The 15399-nt window shown below is 44.5% G+C and overlaps 1 protein-coding gene across 1 annotated transcript in view; it reads left to right on the top strand.

The window, feature by feature from the left end:
• Positions 1–6252, top strand: part of ARFGEF2 (ARF guanine nucleotide exchange factor 2) — a 101389-nt gene extending 95137 nt beyond the window's left edge. Inside the window, exon 39 of the mRNA XM_022597369.3 lies at positions 394–6252. Within this exon, the coding sequence (XP_022453077.2) occupies positions 394–570 (177 nt within the window). The 3' untranslated portion in view covers positions 571–6252. The remainder of the gene's footprint in view (positions 1–393) is intronic.
• The last annotated feature ends 9147 nt before the right edge of the window (positions 6253–15399 follow it).

The following is a 15399-nucleotide window of genomic DNA, read 5'->3' on the forward strand; positions in this document are numbered from 1 at the left end:
TTGGGGCTTTTTCTCTCAAAGAGCCTCAGTGGAGAAAGGCTGAAGTTGAAGCCAGGCAGGTTGCTGTTAAACAGCTACCGTGATTTTCAGTGTGGCTTTGTTGGAAGGGAGGGTTGAGATTGTGAAACACTGGTTTAGAACTGGAAACTTGATTTACTAAAATGAAAGTTGACTTTGGTAGCAAGGTTGTCCCCAAATAGTTTGTGTTAGGAGTTAAATATAATTAAAAGAAGTTTTAATTTACAAATTTTTTGCACCTACTTTCTAATAGCCAGAAAAAACACCAATATTATTTGCAAGAAGTTCCAGGGTGAGATGAATACTTTTGAAAAACTAGTGCCAAAAAATAGTTCCATGTCTAATTTTCTCTCTCTCTGTTTCTCCCACCTCAAGTTTAAAGCACATGCTTCAATGTACTACCCCTACTTGTGTGAAATTATGCAGTTTGACCTGATTCCTGAGCTCCGAGCAGTTCTGCGGAAGTTCTTCCTAAGGATAGGTGTTGTGTATAAGATATGGATTCCAGAAGAGCCATCCCAGGTACCAGGGACCCCATCACCAGTATGGTAGCCCTGGCCCCTCCGGGCCACTGCTGCAGGTCTGCAGCACTGTCACCACGCCGCCTCTGCCTGGCACATCTCGGGAAGGGTCAGACCATAGAAAGTCGGCATCCTGGAGCTCAGCGTGGCCTGGATAAAGATGGTTCCATCAGAGTCCCCGACTGAGGCGTTGTGGTGTTTCCCTAAACAGTTGCGCACCCAGTTAACACAGTAGGTGGGGAGTCTGTCTCATCTCTGTCATTCCACTTTACCGATTGAACTGCCTGTCACATCTGTCATTGCACTTGCCGTCATTCTCAAGCAAAGTCCCACGATTGGCTGTAGATGTTCTGTCAGAGGAAGTCGCTCTCCTTGAAGATACTGAGCATAGCTGTATAGGTTCGTGATTATTAGAGAGTATGTTAATAAAATTTCTTGTAACGGCTAAGTGCCACCTAAAATATGCTGGGATCTTTTGTTGTTTGAGTGTGCTAGAGAAGTTTGAGTGTTTTTGTCAGTTGTGAGTCAACTGTAGTTATATTAGTTTGGGGAAAGGTAGGGGGAAAAGGGTTGGGTTTTTTGGGTTTTTCTGTTTCGTTTGTTAACGTCTGGGTGATTTTTAAAGCATTTGACAAAAAAGATATTACTGAGGATTTGATTGAAGGCAGAGTTTAGTAATTAAGTTAGAATTAAGAGCTTGCAAGTTTTACAAAACAAATGTAGTGCCTCCTGGCTCTCCCTGTTTTAGTAACTGGGGGAGAAAAAGTCTACAGGAAAAAGTCAACAATTGAATGAAGATGACTAGTCCTCAATGAAGTAGGTATTGTGGAGGGTATTAAACTTTCCAGAGTACATCGTCCATCTAATATATGAAGCAGTAGCAAAAGTGAAGTAGTAATTTAAGAGAACTAATTTATATCTGAGTAACCCTTTTCTTTGTACCTCGGGATAGTGAGTGTACCAGTGGCTAGTGTCCCTGCTTGGGCACGGTCCCCACGCGAGGTCCCTCCAGAGACGGGGGCTGGGGGCTCTGCGTGAGAAGGGTGGCTCCTGTGAGCCTCCCCCAGCTACGTGTCATGGGTTGAACCCGAGCAGACCTGTGCTGTTGTGGGCCAGCACAGCTGACCATGACCTTGGCAGGAGGTGGCCTGTGTTCAGTGCTTCCATTAATTTGAACCAAGGAGCTGAGTTCTTTGGAAGGGTTAGATTCTGGGTCCCTATCACGGTAATGACGGTGCAGTACTCTCAGCTGCAGGAGAACTGAACTCTGTGCAGCCTGTGTAGAAGCTGGCGGTCTAGGAGTGCAGCCCGAGGCCTGCAAGCAGTAGATTTGGGAGCTGAATCTTACTCTGAGTCAGTGAGAAAGAACGCAGGCTTCATCTCTGCCCTCTCATCCCCTGCTCACCGAGAGCAGCACTCAGCGTTAGAAGCGTTGCAGAGTTATTAACGCGTGGAGACTGCTCCCTACTCCCTGTAGTCCTGTAAATTGGGTTGTATTGATGTCAACTCTGGTGCCTTAGAAGTTAGTAAGTTGGGAACCTATCTAAACAATCGGATAGTTTTTCTTTAGAGAGAAGGATTTCTGGTGCTTTTGTTTACTAAGAGACCGATTTCTTACATTTTTTGTGTTCTAACGGCCTTGAGCAATGTTTGGTTTTGGCCAGCAGTAGTACTCTGTCTACTTTCTTCTTTCCTCAAAAGTGTTTTAATTTCTCTACCAAAGAAAAAAAAGAGCAGGTTTAGGCTTTTACATTATTTACATACATGAGAGAAGAGGGGCTACGGAATTTAGCAGGAAAGGACCTGCTAAATATTTTACTGTGAATGGAAAAGGTTAGCACGTTTGACATCCTGGTCCTGGAATCCGTTACATCTTTACCCTGAAGCATGGACCCCACACGCTGAGATGTCCTCGCTGGTACTGTGGTGGTCACAGCCTCCACAAGTCAGCTGTCTCCATTGACATTTGCACTAAAGGCATAAATGTGGAGCATGCGGGTTTGTTCATACTTACATTTTCTGTCCAGCTGCGTCCCTAGGTGGAGATTTTTCCTTTCCTTTTGAGGTTCTCGTGTGACGTTTTCTTCACTGAATGTGACTGCAAGACTTCGCCCATGTGTTCCTGCCTTCTCTTTCATTTTTGCCCCCTCTCGCAGAGTAGGAAATGTGTAAGCATGTTTTGTCACTTCCCGAAACATTCAGGTTTGAATTTCTTTTCAGCTGTGTTTTTTAAAAGATTCTATATTCTGAATAAGGCATTTGAATTGTACCAGCATAGACCTTTTAGAGACTGGATGTAAAACCATTTAGGGTGATTTTTCTTGTCGGTACAGAGGAAATCCCTTACTTCAGTAGTAAGTCATTCAACCTGAGTTCTCTTTTGTGATGAATCTATTCTAGCTCACGGTGAACGTGGCTTGTGCCACTCACACACCAGTGAAAGGGGTGTGGTGACCCTGCAGCACTGGGCCAGGGGCCATTCATTCACAGGGTTATGGAGAAGAGCGACACATTTCCAAGGCCTTATTTCTTTCTCAGCATGCTTAAAGTGTTGATTTTTTGTGCTGAGTCTCTGGAGAAGTTTTTGTTTGTTACAGTACTGCTGCTTTGAGCAGTTTTGTTTTTCTTCGTTGTCCTTTAGGGAGATCACCAGCTTTGGCATCTTAACAACAAACGGTGGATGGGAAATTTTATTTCTAATACGCGTCTTTACACCTCAGATACACCTTTTCCCTGTTACTCCTCACATACAAGCAAAGAACACACATAGTGGAAATTGTATAATAATATCTGGAAACAACATTTTCCTCTGAGAGGTGACTTTTGTACAAAATGCAAAAAAAAAAAAAAAAAAAAAACCCTGAACTTTCTCGTCATTCTTTTGTGATTATGGCTATACATTTAGTAGTCTTTATAGTTATTAAAGGAACCTGCTGACAAATGCAAGTATGGCCATCTCATTCAGACGTTTGTTGTTATGATGCAAATGGGTATTGGTTTAAGTAGAAGCTGGATCCTTAATACTGCATTTTCTGAATTCTGTTTTAGTATTTGTGTTAAAGTAGATATAGCTTGAACTCATGTGAAATCTTGGAGTTTTGCTATTGGCAGCTTTGTAGTTTGGGAAACAAAGAAACCAAAGCTGAATATTTAAAAGAATGACTATATATGGAAATCCTTGCTCTCAAAAAAAGACACTCATCAAAAGTGTAGTTTTTCTCAGTGTTCTAATTTTTAAAAAATTTTATCTGCATATTTGCATCAAATATTTCTTTATGTGCAAATGTATGTTTTACCTCCTTAAAAATGCCTAAAAGTTAGTTAATAGCTTCTTTTGTTTAATCTATACACGATGATTAAGTGCATTTAATATTGGTAATTTAATGAAAAGCATTCCTTGCCCAATGGATGTATACATTTTTGAAAGAATAAGCAGAATTATATAATACGAAATGCTATGTAAAGTTTTCTATGTGAAAATATTATGTATAATACTGTTAAAATAAATATCCCATGCTTTAATCAGGTGGTAAATCAATAAAGTTTTAAAAAGTAAAGCTGCTTTTAATGTAGTAATTAATGTATATCAAGCCATTATTTATATCAAACTTGATAACGTATATCAAGTTTTGGGTTAGTTTGTTCTTGTGGCAGGTATTGGTGGTCAAATTTGGTCTTTATGTTTAACTATTATAATTATTAATGGGAGAATATTAATTGTGGGTTTTAATTTTTTTAAGTAAAATTCCCTTCATTCACTTTCCTCCCCCCTGTGAAAGGGAAGAATATCCAGTTATGAGGTCATGAGAAGATTCTTCTTTATCTCATTAATTAGTTTGACCAGTGGGTTAGTTCCCAAGAAAGACAGACATCTCCTCCTGCTGGCACTGAAGGCGAGATCGCAGAGGAAGACTCACAGGTAAGCCAAGTGGGCACTGAGCCGGACACGATTCTGAGGTTCACACAGGGAGCTGGCCTAGGAAGACAGTGAGCTCTAACCTTGCCTTTCCTGCCTCCAAGCGCAGAATCCACTCCTTCTGAAATATGTAAAGTTGTAAATCATGATTATATTTAAAATAATCCACTGCTGGGAATTCCCTGGCGATCCAGTGTTTAGGACTCCGCGCTTCCACTGCAGGGGGCACGCGTTCGATCCCTAGTAGGGGAACTAAGATCCCACGTGCCACGCGGCATGGCCAGAAAAAAAAAAAAAAAATCCACTGGTGAAATTGACTAATACATGGTCGTCTTTATTAATTCACTGGTATAAAACATCTCTCTCTGGTGCCACATTTCAGGTGCTTCCAGGGAAGAACATAGGGACAGTGCTTTCTTTCGGAAAAGTTTTCTGAAGTGTCTTTATCTCTTCAGAGCAGATAGCGCCTGAGTTTTATCTAGAGCAGTGGTTTTCAACCTGCTGCCAACCAGTGGTTTTCAGTTTTGCCCCCAGGGAACACGGGGGACACTTGGCAAGGTCTGAAGACATGTTTGGTTGTCACAACGGGGTGGGAGTGGCTGTGCTACTGGCATCTAGTGAGTAGAGGCTAACAAACAGCCCGACCCCCCGCTCCACAAGGAATAACCCAGCCCCAATGTCGGTAGTGCCAAGGTTGAAACACCCTGAACTAAAGTGACTTCTTTCTTCTGAGTAACAGGGCTCCTTCAGCATGTGTTACAGGACCTAAAAGTCCCTTTGTGGCAGATACTTTCAGCTTTCTTTGGCCTTCCTGTTAAAAAAAAAAGTCTCTTCTGCTCGCCCCTATGGAGGGCATGCTGAGGTCACTGGTTAGGGAAGGGCCAGCTCCACCTTACTTCAAGTGCTACTTATTTAAGCTTTTTTAAAATTAATTTTTATTGGAGTGTAATTGCTTTACAATGTTCTGTTAGTTTCTACCGTACAGCAAAGTGAATCGGTCATACGTACACATATATCCACTCTTTTTTAGATTTCCTTCCCATTTAGGTTACCACAGAGCATTGAGTAGAGTTCCCTGTGCTATACAGTAGGTTCTCATTAGTTATCTGTTTTATGCATAGTAGTGTATGTGTGTCAGTCCCAATCTCCCAATTCATCCCACCCCCCCTAAGCATTTTGAAAGGTAATTTTAGCATTATTCTGCATTTGTACCCTGCCAACAGACTGGAACACATTTTAGGCAAAAAGTACGTTTCCTTTTTCAGAGGACCAGAGTGGTTCCCCGGAATTTTTGCAAACCTGTGTAACATGCCTGTTGTCCAGTTTAAGAAATCTAAGTTGTCCTTGGGTTAGTGATTTGTATCACATCTTAGGAGCGTCCAGCTCAGTAAATGCAGCTGCATGCCCACAGCGAGAGGAGGAGGGACAGGGACGGGGACTCCCCAAGGCTTCCGGCAAAAACGATTTCAGTATTTTTTAAAATGCCTATTTCTAGACCCAAGCCAACCTTATCTGGTACTCAACTGACGATTGAGCCTCAGAGGATAATTTTATATAATAGTCAATTTTCATCTTTCCCAGAGACTCCCAGTCTTTACATGAAGCTTGTATAGCCTCGTCTCCTTTAACCTAGTTCAGATTTGCCTTAAGAATTTATCTTGATTTATGTCCAAGAAATACCCATATGTTCTAATAAACTCCTTAGCTTGAGTGAATTTGAGCTTAAATAATGGCATATTGATTTCCTTCTCCAGAGTGCATGGGTTTCTGAGAAAAGCCAAGCACCATGCTGTAGGAGAGGCCAGTGGTCAGATCATGGAAGCTGGAAGGAAGAATTCTTTTGTTCTGTTCTTTTCATATCTTTTTTTTTTTTTTGGAGTATAGTTGCTTCACAATATTGTGTTTATACTGTACAGCAAAGGGAATCAGCTCTACCTACAATCCCACTCCTGGGCGTATACCCCGAGAAAACCATAATTCAAAAAGACGCGTGCACCCCAGCGTTCATTGCAGCACTATTTACAATAGCCAGGATGTGGAAGCAACCTGAATGCCCATCAACAGAGGAATGGATAAAGAAGATGTGGTACATGGATACAGTGGAATGTTACTCAGCCATAAAAAGGAACGAAATTGGGTCATTTGTAGAGACGTGGAGGGACCTAGAGACTGTCATATACAGAGTGAAGTAAGTCAGAAAGAGGAAAACAAATATCGTATATTAATGCATATATGTGGAATCTGAAAAAATTGGCATAGACAATCTTATTTACAAAGCAGAAATAGAGACACAGATGTAGAGAACAAACATACGGATACCGAGGGGGAAAGTGGGGTGGTGGGATGAATTGGGAGATTGGGATTTACATATATACACTATTGATACTATATATAAAATAGATAACTAATGAGAACCTATTGTATAGCACAGGAACTCTACTCAGTGCTCTGTGGTGATCTAAATGAGAAGGAAATCCATAAAAGGAAGAACTCTGTGTAGAAGGATTTGTGCTAACTTTCTGCCCTTTCTGGGTATTAGCACTGAGCAGGCTATCAATGTCATTCATTCATTAACATTAATGATGTTAATTAACATCATTTTTAAATTTATTTACTTATTTTCGGCTGCGTTGGGTCGTTGGGTCTCTGTTGCTGCGCGCGGGCTTTCTCTAGTTGCGGCGAGCGGGGGCTGCTCTTCGTTGCAGTGCACAGGCTTCTCATTGCAGTGGCTTCTCTTGTTGCGGAGTATGGGCTCTAGGTACACAGGCTTCAGTAGCTGTGACACGCAGGTTCAGTAGTTGTGGCTCACGGGCTCTAGAGCGCAGGCTCAGTAGCTGTGGCGCACGGGCTTAGTTGCTCCGCGGCATGTGGGATCTTCCTGGACCAGGGCTCGAACCCGTGTCCCCTGCATTGGCGGGTGGATTCTTAACCACTGCGCCACCAGGGAAATCCCAACATCATTAACATTTATTGATGTTTACAGCACTCCAGACACCTTACTAAGTGCTTTGCCTACAGGAAGTCCTTTAAACCTCACCACAACCATATGATGAAGGTCGCGGCATTAGATGAAGACACTGAGGCCCAAGAGGCCCACCGAGGGGGGGAATCACACCGTTGGGAAGTGGCAGAGCTGGGATTCTGACCCAGACTCTGTCTTCAGAGTACACACACACCAACCACACTGCATCTCACTGCGCCGGTTGATGTGGTGGATGAGATGGGAAACCCAGCAGGGCGTCCAGCAGAACACAGTCCTGGTGTCTGAGGAGCTGATGTTCCAAGGCCTCTGTTTGTAAGTTTAACTGCTTGGATATTACAAACACCTGAGTTAGAAACAATCATTATCAGATTTCTTACACTACCTTGGTGGGGCTGTGCCCTCAGAGCCTTTCCAGACTGGCACAGGCATTGAGAAGTCGGGGAAGGGGACGGTGACCGGCAGAGAAGATGTAAGAGGAAGCGAGCAGATGCCGAGGTTGGGCCAGTAAGCGCTTGTGGTTTGTGCCTTCATTTGTCCACTTTAATACACACCTTAAACGTCACCAACTTGTAAATGCTGAAGAGGGTGTGGAGAAAAGGGAACCCTCTTATGTTGTTGGTAGGAATGTAAATTGGTGCAGCCACTATGGAGAACAGTATGGGGGTTCCTTAAAAAACTTGACAGAGTTACTATGTGATCCAGCAATCCCACTCCTGGGCATATATCCAGAAAAGACAAAACCTCTAATTCAAAAAGATACATGCACCCCCAATGTTCACAGCAGCCCTATTTACAATAGCCAAGACACGGAAGCAACCTAAGTGTCTATCAACAGATGAATGGATAAAGAAGACGTGGGGTGTGTGTGTGTGTGTGTGTGTGTGTGTGTGTGTGTGTGTGTGTGTGTGTGTATAGGAATATTAGCCATAAAAAGGAATGAAATAATGCCATTTGCAGCAACATGGATGAACTTAGAGATTATCATACCAAGTGAAGTAAGTCACACAAAAAAAGGCAAATATATGATATCGCTTGTATGTGGAATCTAAAAAAAATTATACAAATGAACTTATTTACAATAGAGAAATAGACTCACAGACATAGAAAACAAACTTACGGTTATCAAAGGGGAAAGGTGGGGAGGAAGGGATAATTTAGGAGTTTGGGATTAACAGATATACACTACTATATGTAAAACAGATAAACAATAAAGACCTACTGTATAACACAGGGGACTACATTCAAGATCTTGTAATAACCGATAATGGAAAAGAACGTGAAAAAGATATTTATATAGATATAGATATTTATAGATATAGATATCTGAATCACTTTGCTGTACACGTGAAGCTAACAACATTGTAAATCAACTATACTCCAATTTTTTAAAAAAGGCACGAATTCGTGACTTCCTTAGAGTCCCACACTTCCTCCTGCCTCACGGCCTTTGCCCATGCTGTTCCTCTGCCTGGAGGGCGCTTTCTCTAGATTACTTCATGGCTAGTTCCTCCTCCTGGGTTCAACCGAGACACTAACTCCTTGTGCCTTCTTGGTGTCCTCCTCAGAGCTCACCACCATCTGTAATGATCTGTTTGATATGTCTCCCCCCACTGAAATGGGGGAATGGAGTGGGGACAGGAACCAGGGCTGTTTTGTTTGTGACAGTCTCACCAACCAGAACACAGTACCAGATATAAAATTCAGTGAATTTTTGGTGAAAGAATGTAGGGATTTTTTAAATGTTTTTTTAGTTCTTTTATTTATTTTTAATTTATTTAATTTATTTTTGGCTGTGTTGGGTCTTCGTTGCTGCGCGCGGGCTTTCTCTAGTTGCGGTGAGCGGGGGCTACTCTTCGTTGTGGTGCGTGGGCTTCTCATTGCAGTGGCTTCTCTTGTTGCGGAGCATGGGCTCTAGGTGCACGGGCTTCAGTAGTTGTGGCACACGGGCTCAGTAGTTGTGGCTCGCGGGCTCTAGAGTGCAGGCTCAGTAGATGTGGCACACGGGCTTAGTTGCTCCACGGCATATGGGGTCTTCCCAGACCAGGGCTTGAACCCGTGTCCACTCCATTGGTAGGCAGATTAACCACTGCGCCACCAGGGAAGCCCAGGGATTTTTTTTTTTTTAAGTGGAAATTCTAGGGTGATCATGGGACAGTTCACAAACCCAGGGGAATTTGGTAATTTCCTGTGCTTTCTTGAGTTGCTGGCAATTCCACTCTCCATTTGCCTTGCTCAGCTTGAAGAGGAAGCTGCCACCCAAAGACCCCACTTGCCCTCTATACCTGCCATGGTGGAAATTAGCACTAGGTACCTGCTTCCGCTGAGAGCATTCAGGAAGATGCTCAGTCCTCAACTCCAAAGGTGCTCAAAGGGCTCCGGTTTGAAACTCCACACTCCCTGGATTCTTGCCGGCCTTACTTCCCCCTTTCTCTCCACCAAAGGAGGTGAGAAAGAGAACTTCATTTCTTCTGTTAGTCTTCCCTGTTGATCATTTGATATGCTCTTTGCCATTTCAGCCATTGTTCAGCCTTTTCTTTTTTCCATTTCTGTGATAGCACCAGAGCAGTGATCAAATAGTGATCATTTACTGGATTTTTAATGTGCAAGGCATTTGTTCTGCATATATTATCCCCTTTAATCCTCACAACCACTCCATAAGGACATAAGATAGCTACCATCATCACACCCCATTTTTTTTTTTTTTTTGGCTGTGCAACTTGTGGGATCTTAGTTCCCCAACCAGGGATCAAACCACTGGGCCGCCAGGGAATTCCCATCACACCCCATTTTTTAACATGGGGCTCAGAGAGTTCAAGGAACTTGCCTAAGGCCACACAGCTAGATTTGATGCCCTGCAGTCTGGCTCTAGAGCCTGCCTCTTAACCACTGCTGCACACCACTTATCAGTGCTTGTGAGAGCTGTCACCTCCTGTCCCCATCCCTCTCCTCCACTACACCTTTTTTTGGGGAGGGCGCGGGGGGCCATGTGGTTTGCGGGATCCTAGTTCCCTGACCAGAGATCCAAACCCCGGGCCCTTGGCAGTGAAAGCTCAGAGTCCTAACTACTGGACTCCCAGGGAATTCCCTCCACTGCATCATTGATGCTCCCTTCAGTCCCTCCCTAAGGAGGGATCTCTCACAAGGGAAGGGCTATTTAATGTGCTGGAGAGCAGACAGATGGGTGTATTGATACATCATTGTGGCACTGGCTCCAGAGGGCAGAGAGCACAGCCCACTACTGACATCTGCTGGCTGTGGGGCAGAAATACAACCGTGGGCTCATGCAGTTAAGTCTACATATTTCAAAGTTTTATGTCAAGCTATAAGCTTTCGAATAAAACAGACCCTAACCTCCTTCCTTGATAAATACCTTTGTAATACCTGCAAGTCCAGGTTCAAAAGTTGAATTCTCAGGCTCCCCAGAGTTGCCCATGCCAGAACAGAGCAGTGGGGGGAGAATTGGCCTTTGTCCTGCACCCTTTCTCCTCCCCCCTCAAGCCTCAACTTGCACCACAGGGCTTTGAATGTGTGTGTGGATATCCAGCTCTGTCAAACCCGCTGCAGGGGCTTCCCTGGTGGCACAGTGGTTAAGAATCCTCCTGCCAGTGCAGGGGACACAGGTTCGAGGCCTGGTCCGGGAAGATCCTACATGCCGCGGAGCAGCTAGGCCCGTGCGCCTAGAGCCCGTGCTCCGCAAGGAGGAGTAGCCCCCGCTCGCCGCAACTAGAGAAAGCCCGCGTGCAGTAACGAAGACCCAACGCAGCCAAAAATAAATAAATAAATTTATTTTTTTAAAAAAACAGCTGCGAACACGCTGCTCCCCAGTCACACTTCCAGCTTAGAGGCGCTCACGCCAGCTGTGTATTTGCTCTCAGAAGTAACCCAGGCAAGAGATTTCCAGAGACCCTGGAAGAGAGCTCAGGGCCTGAGGGTGGGGACTTCCCGGGTCCTTCACGACTGGAATGTGGTCTGAAAGGGGGTGGCACAGGTTCGGGTGAGCACGGAAGGGAACACACTTGGCCTGTGGACCCCTGGCCTGTGGGCAGGGAGTGGCTGGAGGAGGGCCAGCGTGGAGTCCTCTAAGGCACAGTGGCCAAGGTCCGAAGGCTTGCCCAGCTCTAAAGTAGCACACCTGGGAAAACAGAGGACTGGGGACAATGGGAGGGCGTCAAGAACACACTCCCACCGGTCATAACAAATGGTCATAACAGCTAACACTGTTGGGCGCTGTTTCCCCGGTGCCCTTTTGTGGGCTTCGTTTATATTGGCTCTTTGATCCTCACTACCACCCTGAGGCAAAATAATAATATTACCCGGATTTTAGAGATTAGGCAACCAAGTTATAAGTAACTTGCCCAGTGTCACACAGATGGCATTGGGGTCTTAACCTCGGTAGTCTGGCTCAAATCCATGTACTTAACTAGCATGATACAAAAGGATGAAAGAATTCTGGCAATAAAGGGATGCTGAAAGATATGTCAGTTGTATCTCAAGGACTTCCCTGGTGGCGCAGTAGTTAAGAATCCGCCTGCTAATGCAGGGGACACGGGTTTGAGACCTGGTCCAGGAAGACCCGCATGCCACGGAGCAACTAAGCCCGTGTGCCACAACTACTGAGCTGGTGCTCTAGAGCCTGCGAGCCACAACTACTGAGCCCACATGCCTAGAGCCTGTGCTCCACAACAAGAGAAGCCACCGCAATGAGAAGCCTGTGCACCGCAACGAAGAGTAGCTCCTGCTCGCAGCAACTAGAGAAAGCCCGCGCGCAGCAATGAAGACCCAACACAGCCAAAAATAAATGAATGAATACATTTATTTTAAAAAATTATATCTCAATAAAATGGGGAGGGGAAGAGCCAGGAAATTGTTAACAGAAAGAAAGTAGGTCCAACCGTACTGATACCAGACAAGAATTGGAAGAGGAAAGCTTGGAAAGGGCCAAAGAGGAATATTTCACATTATCAAATGGTAGGCTTCATCAGGAAGAAAGGGCAGGAACCCTTTATCCACCTAACAGCTTCAAACTATAAATCAAAAGCTGACTGAAGTACCCTTTAACAATGACAAAGCCAGAACCACGACGGGAGACTCACACGCCTCTCAGAGAACATCAGATAAAGAACATTTAAAAAATAAGAACATAAAGGGCTTAAATATTCAATATATTATCTACAGCTAATGTCCTGATTAGTGAAAGACCAAAAGCTGTTTGTACCATGTGAATTTTCTACCATGTGCACAAGAAAGAAAGGTGCCTCCTTTTAAAAAAAAGGTAAGAAACAGCAATCTGACACGTCTCAATTGTAGCTGTCAACACTTTTCTGCATCTCAGCTGGGCTTTAAAAGTGAGATAGAACCCAAAGAAGACTTCTTCTTTCCAAGCACAGCCAGATGTGTCCATGGCCTTCTGAATCCAAATAAAATGTAAGAGTGTCTTCCTTTTCTCAGAAAATCTTTCCATACAGCACATGCATTGTTTCATCAGGGTTTGGAAAGAAAGAAAACTACGTGCATACTCAGTTCCAGCTCCTGAAAATGGCTGAATTAGTTTCCTTGGTTTCCAGCACAGCAGCAGTTGTGGGAAACCTAAGAGTGTGTGTATGTGGCGGGAGGGAGGATGGGGATCCCCAGGGAATCTTCATGGATCCCCCACGCCCCACAGAGGATGGAGAGAGAGGACCCACAAGCCTTTCTGTGGCCCTAACCCCTGTAGTTCTTGAGGGTGCTATGGGTGAGGGGAGAGCGCCCCGCTGGAGCCACGTCCACAGACATGATAACCTTGGCACATCTTGAGGGCTTCCTACAGAAACGGGCAGTGATGCTGGGCAGACACAAGATGCCAGCCAGCTTCCTTCCTGATTGGCTCTCGGAGATGAAAAACTGTTAAGTCATCAGGGTTGCTCTCCCCAGGACTAGAGGAAGATGTCCAGGAAAGCAGGCTAGTATGATCAAGATGATTGCTTATACTGTTGCTGCGATGATGAAAATATATCTTTTCCACCAGTGTCCTAATAATGTACACCTTTCTCAATGGACTTCACCTATTTATATAGGGCATTTAATTCAACACTCAACAAATATTTATTGAACAGCTACGCTGTGCTAGGTGCTGGGGGTATAGCTGTAAATAAGAGAAAGTCTTTGTTTTAATAGCGTCCTTAGGCAGGTGTGGGGGGGACAATTGAAAAAGACAATTGGGGATTTCCCCGCAGTCCAGTGGTTAAGACTCTGGCCTCTTAACGCAAGGGCCACAGGTTCGGTCCCTGGTTGGTGAACTAAGATCCCGCATGCTTCACAGCGCGGCCAAAAAAAAAAGGAGACAATTGCAGGGAGTGATAAATGCTGTGGAGAAGATGATATAATGGAGGTAGGGCTGTCAGATAAAATACAGGACACTTGATTCAATGTGAATTTCAGATAAACACTATGATTTTTTTAGTGTAACTACGTCCCATGCGATATTTATACTAAAAAATCATGCATTGCTTTTCTGAAATTCACGTTGCACCAGGTGTCCTGTATTTCATTTGCTAAATCTGGCAACCCTAAATGTCTTGTTATTGGGTGGTGAGGAGTGGGTAATTTTGTTTGGAAAAGAGTGGAAGGCCTCTTTGAACAGGTGACATTTGAGCTGGAATCTGAAGGTGCAGAAAAGCCAGTCTTTCAAGGATCTAGAAGAGCCTTCCAGACAAAGAGGGAAGAGCATGTAGGAATGAGGTAGGAATAAGCTTGGAGCTTGGAAGAACAGAAAGGAAGGTGGGGTGGCTGAGCTGAGTGAGGGTGGAGGGAAGCAGAGAGGAAGGTGATGAGTCAAACGGGTTGGCAGGAGTCAGATCTTGTGGGGTTTGTGGACTATGATGAGAGAGGTTGAGTAACTTTACCAAAAACTTATAACTACAGCCCTTCTACTCAAACAGAGCAACTTTTTACATTTTATACATAGGAGTTGCTTTTACATGTCTGTAGCCAGGGTGCAGTCAAAGATAAACACAGCCAGACATTGTTAAAGTGGTGAAAACAGATTTTGTTCTGTAATTACTGGTGGGGAAAGAGCTGAGCTCATTCTGGACTTGTGCGGAGGTGATTGGATGTTTTAAAAGGAGAATGAGGGAGTAAGGAAAGAACAGGGGCTCAAGTGAAAAGTTAGAGGGTTGGTCAGTGTAAATGTGATGAGGCCAGCAGTGTCTGCTAGCCGGGAATTACCAAAGTTAGGCTTCTAGCCTCCCATAGAGACTGGGAGACAGAGACCCTACCTTCCTGATGATTACATTTCAAAGGAAGGGCTTTCAGGTCCTTAAGAAAGACATTCCTGAAGTGTAGGAGATACATATACCTCTCAAAAGGACAGAGGAAGGAGTTCACAATTGTAAGCCCTTTTCAGTAAATGCTTTAAGAAAGGGAGGTTGGAGCCCATCCTCAGATCTTGGTTAGAAAAAAACAGTAAATTCTCCTGGTGGCACTGAGTTTTCTCAGGCAGTCGTGAGGGGGTGGGGACACTGGGGTCACCCTAGGGACACAGCCTTGTGTTGCTAGAAGCCATGTTCGAGATTGGTCAGCGCTTAGTGTAGAGGTTTGGACGGAGTCACCACGGGCTGAGAGCTCTGCTGTCCTCAGTGCCTATATCCTTTTGTTCCTATATTTGTTTCCTCGAATGATGACCAAATAGCATGACTTTCAGTCCCAGAAGTAGCAAGCTAGCAATTCCAAGGGATGGGCTCTGAGGGGAGACAGCTGAGCCTGTTGAGGGAGGCAGAGGAGGTGGCCAAAACTGAGGGTTGGGATTTCCATAAGTCACCATTGGTTCCTCTCTCCCACACTCAGTGTGACATAAGATCCTATGGGCTCTACCTCTAAAATATATCCTGAAGCTGTCCACTTCTCTCCACGTGCACTGCTATTCACCCTACTCCAGGCCTAACGTCTTTCCTGGATGCCTCCAGCAGCTTGCTCACTGGTCTCCC

Source organism: Delphinapterus leucas, chromosome 15, assembly GCF_059928025.1.
Source record: "Delphinapterus leucas isolate spDelLeu-1000000601 "Yukka" chromosome 15, BTC_Dleu_Yukka2, whole genome shotgun sequence".
In the NCBI taxonomy this organism is placed as follows: Eukaryota; Metazoa; Chordata; class Mammalia; order Artiodactyla; family Monodontidae; genus Delphinapterus; species Delphinapterus leucas.